Source organism: Rhea pennata, chromosome 6, assembly GCF_028389875.1.
Source record: "Rhea pennata isolate bPtePen1 chromosome 6, bPtePen1.pri, whole genome shotgun sequence".
Classification (NCBI taxonomy): Eukaryota; Metazoa; Chordata; class Aves; order Rheiformes; family Rheidae; genus Rhea; species Rhea pennata.
In genome coordinates, this window is record NC_084668.1 from 37,799,348 (window position 1) to 37,811,940 (window position 12,593).

The following is a 12,593-nucleotide window of genomic DNA, read 5'->3' on the forward strand; positions in this document are numbered from 1 at the left end:
ATCATACCAAAAGGGAAAATGAATGGCTGATGCACTCTATTATTTTAAGGGGCAAAACCGCAGATGTTCCCTAACTTAAGAGCATCAATTTCCCACAAAGGTACCAAGCTGAATAATGTTATGTCATTGTCTTTGCCTTGTAAGTCATACGCTTGCATTATTTTTTTTTTTCCTTAAATCACCTTACGGATTTAAGTTATGATATTGCTGTGCTTCAAAACCAAGATCATCTTCTTGAATAGCCATAGGATTTGTTTTGTCAGTTGAGCAGGAAAATAAAGATCATATATCATAAGCGACAGAATCTGTCTCTAAACATAATCTTAAATATTGAAAATGCTGCTTTCACAACAGTTTGCTTTGCTTTTATTTTTATTGCAAAGGTCATTTAAAACATGCCTCCAGATCACTAACTATATTATGCCAACTGTCACCCTAATCTGAAAAGTGATGGGTAAAAATACCATATGCATAAAACACACATTTAGTTCACCCTCATTCACCTCCTGGCTGATGTTCAGTAACTATAACTTGTCAATCTTTTTTGATTTTGTTCTTCCAGATTACAGATATTCTGGGCTTCCTGCTTTTAAAATGAATTTCATAAATGGAGTGATACAGAATTTGAGAAGCAAGAGCAGGTTTATACGATCAATTTAATTTTCATGTATTTTTCTTAGGTAGATAGAAGAGGGCAGCTGCTCAGCCACCACAAACAGTATCTTTTGCTGCTACCCACAGGTAAAAGTGAGTAGTGAATAGAATTGTACACCTTTTTGTTTCAAAATTAGCAGATACAGGAAATGCAAATGGAGACCCGTAACCCTAGCTACGGCCGGAAAATTCCACTCACAAAGGTATACACGATTTTATTAGTAATAGCTCTAGTAGATAAACACACAGGCAGCCCAGCAGATGTGATACAGTAGCTCGTCTGGATAACAGAATTACCAACATTAAACACACGCCTCATTAATCAAGCGTCTTTTTTTGCGTCTGGAATCCTCCCGAACTGACCCGTCTAACTAATTCCTGAGTTATCTCCAAAATTAAACTCATGCCTATTTTAGGTAGCTTGGGCTCATCTCTTTCTCCTCCTCCCTTCTCTCCTTCTCTTCCTGTATTTGCTCTGTGATATGACAAATTCCCTTTTATCTGACTTTAGGTACTGAAAGTCCCATAAGCCTGATTTTTTTTTTTTTTTTTGACATTCATGGCTTTTAGAGTTAAGATTTTCAAAGGACTGCTTAAAATTATGACCTGCAGCCACATTTTTATGAATCTACGGCTAAACTGAAAGTAGCCTTTTTCCATCACAATAATCAGCCAAACCTGCTACCAAGCCAGACCTTACGGCAGTCATCCCAGCAGGGACACTGTGATAATATATTTTAGTGAGCAGCGAGGTGACACAGGAGACGAGTAACGATTGCTGTTCAGAGACACACATTCCACCCCCCACCTCCCAAAAAAGGGGGGGGGGGCAGTAGAACCACTGGAATTACCTCCTCTAGGAAAAAAGGGAAATCTGTAAAATAACAGAACTTGATTTAACGCACAACACGAGGCAAATTTTCAAACAAGTCTCATGAAGATTTACCGTAGCTCCAAACATCACTCTGATGAGTAAATTTCCTGTAGTGTATACACTCCAGAGCCATCCACTTAATTGGCATCTAGGAAAAGAAAAGAGAAATGTAGCCTGGAAATAGAGTATTAAAATCATATGACTACATCCTAAATGTAGGCATCAGCTTCCTCCATGTTTCACTTTTCAGCTGCAAGCTTACCAAAAAGCAGCAATGCCACAGCAGAGGAAATAGTTCTTGCTGCCTTCTACAACTAGAATTAGGGTTTCCTCTCTTGGATTCCTAGCGCTTTTCTTTCCTGAGCTGGGCCCCTCAAACACAGCCTTGCAGTCCACTGGTATCTAATGGACAGACACGTATCAGATGTTATCTGGCATGGCCTTGCAAGGGTCCTGCCTAACTGGGAATTATGGAACTCGCAGTGGAGCAAACCTTGAACCGAAGAGAGACATTACCGCATGCAGTATCCGAACAGATGGTGGGTGTAAAAGCAGAGGATGTGTCTTCGTTCAAATCCTTATGAAAATACCTTCCGTGTAGTTGACTCATGAACATAACCTATACAGAGCTATGGCAAAAATAGCACTCTTCATCAAAGGTTGGCTTAGCACTTGCAAAGACAGTTCCTCCTCCTCCACTAAGCTCTGCAGAAGTGCACTGCTTTCATTCCCATCAAATCCAATAGGGCTGTTCCAAGCTGGAACAGCAAAACCGCATCAATCGTCATGGGATAAATCAGGTTGGAAGGGACTGCGGGAGATCTCCTGTGAGACCTCTGGCTCAAAGCAGCGCCACTGATGAGATTAGACCAAGTTACTCAGGGCTTTATCCAGTCTGGTCTTGAAAACCTCCAAGGATGAGAGACTGCACAGTCTCTCTGGGAAACTTACTCTGCTTTACTGTCCTTACAGTGAAGTTTTTCCTTTTATCTTGGCTGAACCTCTCTTAGCACGCTTACAATATAACTAAACCACAAATGCCTTCTGGATTGAACAGGACACTTCTCTGGAACAGGGAAGGGACATCTCTGATGCGCAAATCATGCTGCAGAACTCGCACGAGTGTGACTGGCCTCACAAGTCCAAGATGCCACCTAACAGCTGCCAGGAACAGCTGGTTTGCAAGGACCAGCTCATTTTCTGTCATTCACTGGCTGATGGAGGGAAGAGGCAGAGGAGTTACTGAAGAGGGAATTAAAAAACAAAGGAATCACGGGCAGACGGCCAAACCTCCACCCTCCCTGCCAGGAGGTCTCTTTCCTGGGGCAAATAGGAAAGCACTGGTAACTCCTTTCAAGCTCTTTGCCTCATTCACTGCAACGCGCTAATGTGATCCGAGCAACAGCTGCCAAGGGCAGCAGCACTACAAATAAGGCAGCAGCGCATCCAGGGGAAAAGCACATACTGGCAACAGCTGTTTTTTCCCAGACATGTGTGTAAGCGAGTGGGGAAAAAAAATACAGGTAACAAGTAGACAGAAAACTGCACATCTGGGAAAATGAGTGACAGACGAGGCAAAGCCACGTTGGATTTTGTGATTCAGGACAGGCTGAAAAGTGGAATTTCAAGTTGTTTAGGGAGCAGCCAGCAGAAGTACCTATTTATGGCCTTCTGAATTTTGTCATGCTTCAATCTGAACGCATTATACAGCGTGTGAGACGCTGTGTGGAAGCTCCAAGGGGTGCTGAAAAGTACTACGAGAAAACGTCTGGCTTCAAAATTATCCCGAAGCCATCTTTTCAGCGGGCTGGCATTCAGAATGGAGATTTGAACTTGGAAGCAGGAAATAACACACACAGGCTCTTTCGCTGTCCCACAAGAAGCGGCTCTTTGCCGAGCATATATAAACTCTTTTATATGCTACAAATACAAATATGTTCTGTGGCCTTCCTCTCTGTTTCCTGGAACAATGGACCTGCAGACTACTGAGGTCCATACTGCTGGGAGAAAGGGGCCCATCAGTATGGGCACCAGAACAGCCATTGCTCACTGGACTGACTTCAAGAGTCTTCAACACAAGATACAAAAGGGAGCATAAGAGCAAAACCTAACTCTTGAGTGTGAAAGCTGTTCAGAAGAGGTTGTTGATGGACCTTTAGAAACTCACTGAGGAAAATGAACAGCTTTTATGTTTGGTATCATGACACAGTTCACTGCTAGAAGAGAGTGCTTTGCTAAGTCACTGAACATACCTTCTTACATAGATAAGAGTCTCTTAAGGATATATTGTCCTAAAACTTCAGGAGATTCATACAAGCATGATATATTTACCCCCAGAAACGCAGAGTACCCACCTTCCCTCCATCAGCATTATATTCCTTCTCATCCCCTTCCAAAAGCCTGGCTAGGCCAAAGTCAGTGATCTTCACATGGTTTGGTGACTTCACCAAGACATTACGGGCTGCCAAGTCCCGGTGAACGAGTCTCCTCTCTTCCAGGTACATCATTCCCTGAAGGGCAAAGAACAATAAAATAATCTTAAATGAGTCACACATTAATTTTTAGAGCTACTTTTCATTGGTGTCTTGTAAAATTTCTCTTATTGTTATTATCTGCAATAATAAAAGGGCCTAGAGACCAGAACTTCAGCATCGCCTTGCTCTGAGCGGGAGGTGCAATTAGAGGACCTCCTGAGGTTCCTTCCAACTTGAATAACTGTACAAATCTGTGATTCTCTGGCAGGTGCCAAAATAAAAAAAAGAAACAGACACAAGTAACTCCCCTGCTCCAGTAGGCTTAAAATCTAGAAAGGTAAGACACAGAAAAGAAATGTTACAGTCTCTACTTTTTCAGAGGGAATCTGGAGCCTAGAGATGTTAGGAGCGCTGCAGAAATTTGGTCAGAATGGGAAACAATCCTGGATCTTCTAAGTTCCAGGCCAGCATCCTGAATTCAAGGCAATGCTTCTTTTCCATCTGCATGTTTGAAGTTAGACACAAATTTTCAGTACCTTCAGTGGAGGAGGAGGTAAACAATTCTGTGTTCCAGGCGCTATAATCCATCTGCCTTTTCACTTGCTTAAAATTTTGTATGGAGTATTACAATTATATATTAGATCAATGGCCACTGTTTTTTAATGAGCATATATATTCTGTTAAAAATGCTGTTTTTAACAAGCCCATCCAGCTGCCTTTAAAGATAAGCTAACTTATACTCAAGCTGCCTGGCCCTGATGTGTTTCTTACTCTGATGAGAGACTAACCATCCACCATCAGTATGGAAGTTTACATGATGCTCTGCGACACTGGGATGAACACTGAATCTTGGTCTCATTAATTATATGACATGTAAAGGATAGTCAGGCAGGGTTACAAGCCTATAATTTCATTAAAAGGCATTTATGACATTAACCATCATTATAAGGACCGGCGGATGAAATTACATACTTGATAATTACCCTTACGGTATCTCTTAATATATTAGCTCTATATAATATACATGGTAATTTTAAAAAAGCCATTGTTGAATACCAAAGAGATCACAGTAACGCATAATACAGATGACAATTCATACAGTCCCAGGTAATGATTAAAATGACTAAATTACTCAGTGTCATGGGCCAGGTTCAATTCCCTTTCCAAGCGTGGGACGCTCCCACAGGCCCGTCCCTGCACCTACGAGCGGGCTATCGCACAGGCCACCCCGAGCCACCGGGCCCAGATGTTGCTCTTTCTGGGCAGGAAGGGCATGCCTTTACAAAAGGCATCAAGTGGAGCTCTGAACTGCTTTGGCTTTTAAGCGAAAAACCTCGGCGCAAACACGGCTAAAAGGTTTGGAAACGCGTAGGAGAGCGTTTGGCATAAACACTGCTTCAGCTCTCCTGCGCTAGCTTTTGCTGCAGTCAACATGATGGCATTTGAAAGGGGACACAGGGACTCTTTGGCGTGCAGCAAATAGAATTATTTTTAAAAAGCACGGCTGGTGGAAGCAAACACACCCTCCTGCCAACGGCAAATCAGTGCTGCTGGCTGCTGAACATTAGACCTGTAGGACTTTGAGAGCTTAATGGTTTTTGACATCGAATTAAAGCCTGCAGAAAAACGGACAAATAAATCTCACAGGTCAAACAACTGAGCGCCACACAACCATCGCACCATGAAACCGCAGGCACCGCGACTTAGCACGAGCATCGCCACGTAAAGAAACCCAAGCAGAGAGAGACAGCGCAGTCGACGGCAGTGACGCGGCCTGACAGGGGAACAACCACCGCCACCACCGCAGAAGAGGTCCCGTAAGATCTAGGTAGATCGAGAATCCGTAGGGCTGTTCCTGCGTCACGTCCCTGGCAGTGACCAGAGAGGACGTCAAGGCAGCGGGAGCGAGCGCCGCTCCTCCGGAGCGCCCCGGGGAGCGGCGGGAGCACGGGCACCTCCCGGACCGGTGTTGCTCCCCTTGGCCGGGCGCTCGCAGCTGACCTGCTGCAACGCCCGTGGCACCGTCTCGCTGGCGGGGCCCGGAAAGCCACCGGGCGAGCACTGTCCCCACGCCTGGTCACGCTGCCAAGCGCGCGCGGGCAGGAAGCGCCCCGCAGGCTCTGCAGAGGTGCCTCTGGCCTAACCACACGCCCAGCTTTGCTGCTCTTGCAGACAACGAATTCAATCTTACGGGCGGCCTCAGGGTGCCCTTAAAATTACTGCCCAGCCATTCCTCACACCCCTGAAATGAACCCGGCTCAGCACGGCCCCTGAGCGTGCTGGGGCGGACGTGGGATCCCAGCCGCGTGCAGACGGACGTGCGCCCTTGCGTTTCCCCAGCCTGTCCCCCGGCAGCTCCCCCCCCCTCCCCTCCAGTCTCCACGGACATTCGTCTTCGGTCTCACCGCGTTCCTCACGGGAAGAGCGGAGACCCCTCCACAACAACACGTCTTACACTTTCTCTCTACTTCATCGACAAAATAGCTTGAATGTTCAGAACAAACAGAAGCACCTCTTAAACCTCACAGCCTTGAGATAACATCCAAAATCCTTATTTGGTCCAAATTCTCAAAAATACCTCAAAACATTGGGGCATATTGGGGAGGGAATGAAAGGTCCAAACATGCAAACACCCCTGTGGGGGCGGAGGCTGCCGGTGACACAAGAACCTGGGGAACGCGATGTGCATCCTGTCGATACCAGAACACGTCTGGGCCCAAACCAAACTGTGATTTTTGATTTTGCACTACCAGCACTGGAATTACACGGAGACGTTGCAGGCGTCTTTTTGTAGAAATGAAGCAGCAGAACTTCTGTTCTGTTAAAATCCAAACAAATGACCTCCTCCAAGGCTTTCGTCCCTCATCGTTAACTAAGGCTGACAGCAAAGGGTGCTGTGGTGTCCAGAAACATCCTTCCCTGAAAGTGCTAAAGAATCAAACTTGTAATGAGGCCTTCTTGGTCTCATCTTACCTCCTTTACATATTTAATTTCCAAGCATTTCTTAAATGTGCAGGCTAACACTTCAGGGTGTTTCATTATTTATTCTGATTATTCATTTCCATTTATTTCAAATTTACACAATTATTTTGTATTTTGTTAATAAGATCACAATACTTTATTCAACCTAATCTCATACTCTGTTACAAACTCAAAAGATCTCTAACAAGCAACCTGAATATTCCAGCGAGCCAATCACCCCGAGTTTCTTTTCTAACCAGAAATAGGGTAGCCACAGCCTTCTGTGTATCATCATACACACAGTTTATTCATTTATGCCAAACAAGCTTCTCGAGACTTTTTTCTGCTTCTGTTATCTGCAAAGCTAAGAACAACCTGTGCAGGGTCAACACCAACAAAAATCCTTCTGTTGGTCCAGGACCCGCAGAAATGCAAACGCTCCAAGGAATACCCAGAGTAACCATGTTTGGTTTTCCTGATACCCCACTAACAAGATCTAAAGGTGGCGTATGTATAAAGCAAAAGGCGTATGTGCTCCAAAAAATTACACAGTAATAATCGAAACGATCTGAAAAGGGGAAGCCCACAGCTTTCCCTGCCGCAAGACTACCTAAACGCGTACTACGCTGACAATCGTTATCTGAAGGCACTTTCAAACCTGGCAGGAAAAGTGCTATGTATGTATCTCTAATCTTGTTACGTGACACAGAAGCACTATAATGAAAAAACACTCTATGCATTTCACAGCTGGTGCCATCACCGCCCAAACAAGCCAGCGACCAAACACCAAGAGGATATTGTATATGAGTTGCAAGACAGCACTGCAAGTGACACTACACCCTGACAACGCAGAAGGTGCCGTTTCTAAAAACGACACTTAAAAGCCCCATCCAAAAGACACTGTCCTGTGCCATTTGCCGTGTGATCTGTGAGGCTGGGGAAATCAAATGCCTCTACGCAGACACCGTGCAATTGTCAAAATACAAACCGGCCAGGTAATAAGAAACCCCACGCTTTAGCGTATGCATCAGAATATCCGCAGCAGGGTGCGATTTTTATGCTGAAACTAATGAGAATAAGAAGTTCAACATTAAGGATCAGTCGCCCATGACAGCGGAGCCCAGGGTCACCTCCTCGCACGAGCACAAGCATCAGCCGCTGACGCTTCCTCGCCCCAGCCACGCCGGGAGTCTCCGCGCAGAGGACAGCATTAGATCTGCAGCTGCTGCCAGGCTCCTTTAACATCAAATCACTCGCTGAATCAGTGTCGAATGCTATCAAGAAGTCGAACAGTTGCTGCAAACAGCTCTGCCCCAGTAAGTTGAGAAAGTCCCTTTGGAAGGGATAGCTTTTTATCTTTCCCAGCTGTGCCCCTCATCCTTATCCTAACCCGGTACCAAGTCACATACGGAGACAAACCTGGGCTATACGAACTCTTTAACTAGACATACATAGTATTAAGAAAGCCAGTAGCCAAGATCCCGTCTTTTCATGTGATTACACAACTGTGAAAATGTAAATCCTCCTTTCAGAGAGAGGGACACAAATGCCGTTGCCAGAAATTTGGGGAGAGTAGGGTGGAAGGAAAATTATTAAATGGAGGAGATTTTCAGTAGGTCTTTGATTAGCGTTGAAGGTCTTTTGTCCTTGACTACACAATTACTAACCTGGACCGCACTACCCCTGTTTTTAAATTTCACACAAGACTTGCAACAGCACCAGGGAAATTAATAGCGATGTTGTGCGCTGAAGAATTGGCTTGTTAGAAGCCAAGATGGCTTCACCCAAAGAAGGGAGGAGGACAGGAACGATGGGCGTCACTAGGAGCTTATCTCCAGCAAGAAACTCCTTCCTGCCACGTTCAGCCTTGGTAATTTTCTATGTAACAACCCGGGGTGGGGGGGTGGGGGGAAATGAGACAGAAGCAATACTAGGCAGTGTGAACCCTGCTGTTCTCTACTCACCCATTTGCTCTGAGGCTTGGCTAGCAATAACACAGGACAAAAATTACCTTGTTAAATAGACTAGGAGGCAGTGATTAACAACTATAAAAGAAGGCAGGCTTTCTCAAATTAATTATAGATTCTCTGTGGAGTCTCTGGGACTGCGGACACACAACCACTTGCAGTTCTTCAGTTACGGTCTCTCCTTAGCTTACGAGAAAAATGACAGATCAGAAAATGAGGTATCATGTGATGGCAACAAACCAAAGTGGGACAGCAGAAAGTCAACTTCCTGCCAAAAAATCTGGGGGAAGAGTGAAGACAAGGAGATGAGACAGTCTTCTGAGCTAGCAAAGTGCTGCACTGCACTAGAAAGTATCTCATAAGTTCATGAAGTATTAAGACTTCTACTGACGTGGAGATCTACAGAGCAGTATCACCATCCAGCTGGTGATGGAAATAAAAGAATGTAGGGATTTTTTTTTTTTAAGCAAAATCAAGTTTTCAGATGTAACCTTTAAGGTTTTGGGTTTGTCCCTTGAGATCTCCTGCCTTTAAGATGTGCTCACGTTTGTGGTTTTCTTACTTACCACCAGCATCACTTTCTGCAACTCTAATTCGTCTCCCAGCTCACAAGGGCAGTTTTTGAGCACAGCCTCAATTTGTACAGCTCATAGCGCACGAGTTGCAAGTGCAGACAGTTTTAAATGCTGTTATTTAATTTCTTTCGCTTTTCTGGATTTTTCAAAGTCCCATCTCCCAGATGAGGATGCTTTTGGATTCCTTTCAAAGGTGGCAGCTGCTGCCCAGGGAATGCCCAACTCTTTAACTGAAAAGGCCCTGTCCAACAGCTGTTTCCATTAGGTGCTTCTACCTCAATTCCAGAAAAAAAAGGATTCATTACTCAGGACAGATTTTAAGCAAACATGTAACCTTCATTAAATGGAAAGCCCCTTTGGGTATTTATCAGAGATGAACTGAAGTGTGTTGAATTACTAACTAAAGGTTAAGTATATACATATGTCTTTGAAGGATCCAAGACCTAACTTTGAAGAACAATTCAAATTAAAAAAAAAAAAAGTGCTGCACCTGCCCCAAGAACTTGAGCAATACCAGCAGACAGCACTGCAAACACCCTTTTCTTGTTATGCCTAGTTTGCTGTTTCCTATGATACACATTATCATTATTTTCTCTCTAAATAGAGGAAATGTTGATCTTTACCCACCTCAGGAAGCTTCAAGGAACGAAGAGCAGCCTGCCTTTCTTCGATAATAACTTCCCCTCACCCGAGCCAGGGCAAATGGCAAATTCATCAAACAAGTTTATGAAAGAAGAAAATTTCAAGCCCAACTCAAATCTCATGGACATTAATCTCCAGCCTTGGAGACTGTCCTCTTTTCATCCTAATAACTTGAGGCTAGCTTAATAACAGGAATCAGTACAGAAAGCTTGAAACGATCATCTTCGCCCTCCTTCCCTTACCCCACAGAAAAAGTGTGATTTTACCTAGGGCTAAAGACTCTCTCAAGGAAAAAGCGGTGCCCTTTGTTGTCATGAGCAACCAGAACCATCTAAGTAGCTGTTACTCCAGAGATAGCTGTAGGAGGGAAAAGCCGAGACTGCCGTGAAACGCACTGACTCAGCTGCAGAGGCGTGAGCTGCTACGCGGGTCTGTTTGCAAGGCTGGGGCTGGAGGCCCTCCTCACAGCCACGGGCAAGAGAAGGATGCTAACAGTTTCAGCCCAAAGCCGACAGACTGAGTCGGGGACTTGCAGCCTGTGCAGTGCACTCCTCTACTGGATTAGCTGCCAGAGATTTCTGAAAATGTCCACAGTCCAGCCAGCTGAAGGAAAAAGGGGGCAAGGGAGGTCCACTCCCGGCTCCCCTGGCCGTAGTGTCACCCCAAATACTTAGGAGTTCAATTACTTTGTTTCTATATGGGGCAAGGAAATCTCTCTCTTTTTGGTAAAGGGTAGACAAAAGAAAGCTTATGCAGCAACAACACATTTCTTCCCATCTCCCACTCCTGTTACTAAGCTCTCTCTTAAGGTCTCTCCGAAGTTTGAAGTCATGGGCTATCCACATGTAGCAAGTCGTATCTTGGGGTAACAGTGCTTTTATCTCGAGCTGGCTGTCTTTGGGTTGCCAAAGTAAACACACCTAGCTGGACTTTCACAGTCGCTTTGGACCTCTCCACATGATCAAGGATGACGCAAACATTGCTAGACCCGCACTCAGAGTTGATATGACACGAGCAGTGGGGAAGCTGTATGTTCATGCAAGCTAATAAATCCATTTTCTAGCAATCCTGTGGTGACATCCCCAACCGGCTTCTAGACGAAAAAGCTCGGGGTATACAAGAGCAAGCCCAAGGCCATCTGTACTTGACTTAGGAGACGTGGTCTTGGTGCAGCTGCATCATCACTTCTGAGTCTGATCTCATTTATGGAAAGGTAACTAGGGGAAATACAACTCCTGTGCGGGTAGCTCAAGCTAATTCTGCCACCAAAACAATTAAGGGTGTCATTTCTGTGCACAACTGAGCCCTAGTTTCTTCTGCTAGTGGATCACCTGAAAATACAAATCATACCTGCTCACGCGTGGCAGAATTTGTATTTTTGTGCAGTTGCACACTGGCCGACTCAGTTAAAACAAAAAACGGGTCGGCTTCACACCAGCTACAGGAGGACACAGACTACCTGCGACAGTATAAACATGCCAGCTACCTGTTAAAAGAACAAGTATGAACAAGCAAAAAGAATTTATGCCAGATCTTTGCTCTGCCTCATGTGGCTGCAGCATATCTGATCCAGTGACTGAAGCCCTGAAGTCTGATTTACTGCATTGCCGAGCTATGGGCCAAGATACAAAATTAAAAAAAAAAAAAAAAGATGCTAGCACGTCAAAACAAAGTCAGGAAGTAAGAGGAAAGGGAAAGAGGCTACGAGGCTAAAATTCAGATGACAGAGTTAGAGGAAAAATGCAGGCTACTCCAAAATGACATGTGATTCATAGAGGGAGAGCAGAAAGAAAATTAGAAGAAAAACAAGTTCATAAGCTCACAACATTTCAGGACTTAATTGACAGGACTGAGCAGACATTTCGATGGGCCCAGACCCATTGCAAGCCTAAATTAAAACCTCAGCAGTGTCTTCTCATCCTTTCAAAGCACACATAAGCAGGTTTCCACCAGGCTGGTTCACAACTCTTAGGTTGTAAGGTACTTAAAACAAAGTTATCTGTGCTGGGAAGGTGCTGAAGCGCTTGAGACATGATGAGAAGGGGAGTTTGTTCCACTGTCATCATCAAACACTTCCTTTGTCTGAACTACTGCAAAAAGTTTGAGTTGTCTCCCTGGCTCCTTCAAATTATGCAGATTTCTAGATTAGGTGGTGCTGAATATAAAGAGTCTGCGAAGCACTTCATGTTCCTCTGATGACAGATATTACATAAATACATTAAGCAGCATTACTAATGAGATGTATAACAGGCATTCCAACACCGGTCACACTGTGCGCACCTCCAAGTTCTGCCGGTCCCATCTCCAGGCCCATCTGCGTAGGCTTTTTAGGATGGGAGAAACAAAGTTCACTCCTATGCATGAAACCCCTGATGGAGGGAGCTGAGGAGTTACAGCTAATCTCCATTTTGCAATTAACTCAGACTTTTACCAAACAGTTTCCTTA

At 44.7% G+C, this 12,593-nt stretch overlaps 1 protein-coding gene across 1 annotated transcript in view; it reads right to left on the reverse strand.

Annotated features, from left to right (window-relative positions):
* ERBB4 (erb-b2 receptor tyrosine kinase 4) overlaps nucleotides 1–12,593 on the reverse strand; it is a gene marked incomplete at its 5' end in the record, with an annotated part of 449,003 nt that overhangs the window by 31,445 nt on the left and 404,965 nt on the right. Inside the window, 2 exons of the mRNA XM_062579354.1 lie at nucleotides 1,601–1,676; nucleotides 3,883–4,038. Of these exons, the coding sequence (XP_062435338.1) occupies nucleotides 1,601–1,676; nucleotides 3,883–4,038 (232 nt within the window). The remainder of the gene's footprint in view (nucleotides 1–1,600; nucleotides 1,677–3,882; nucleotides 4,039–12,593) is intronic.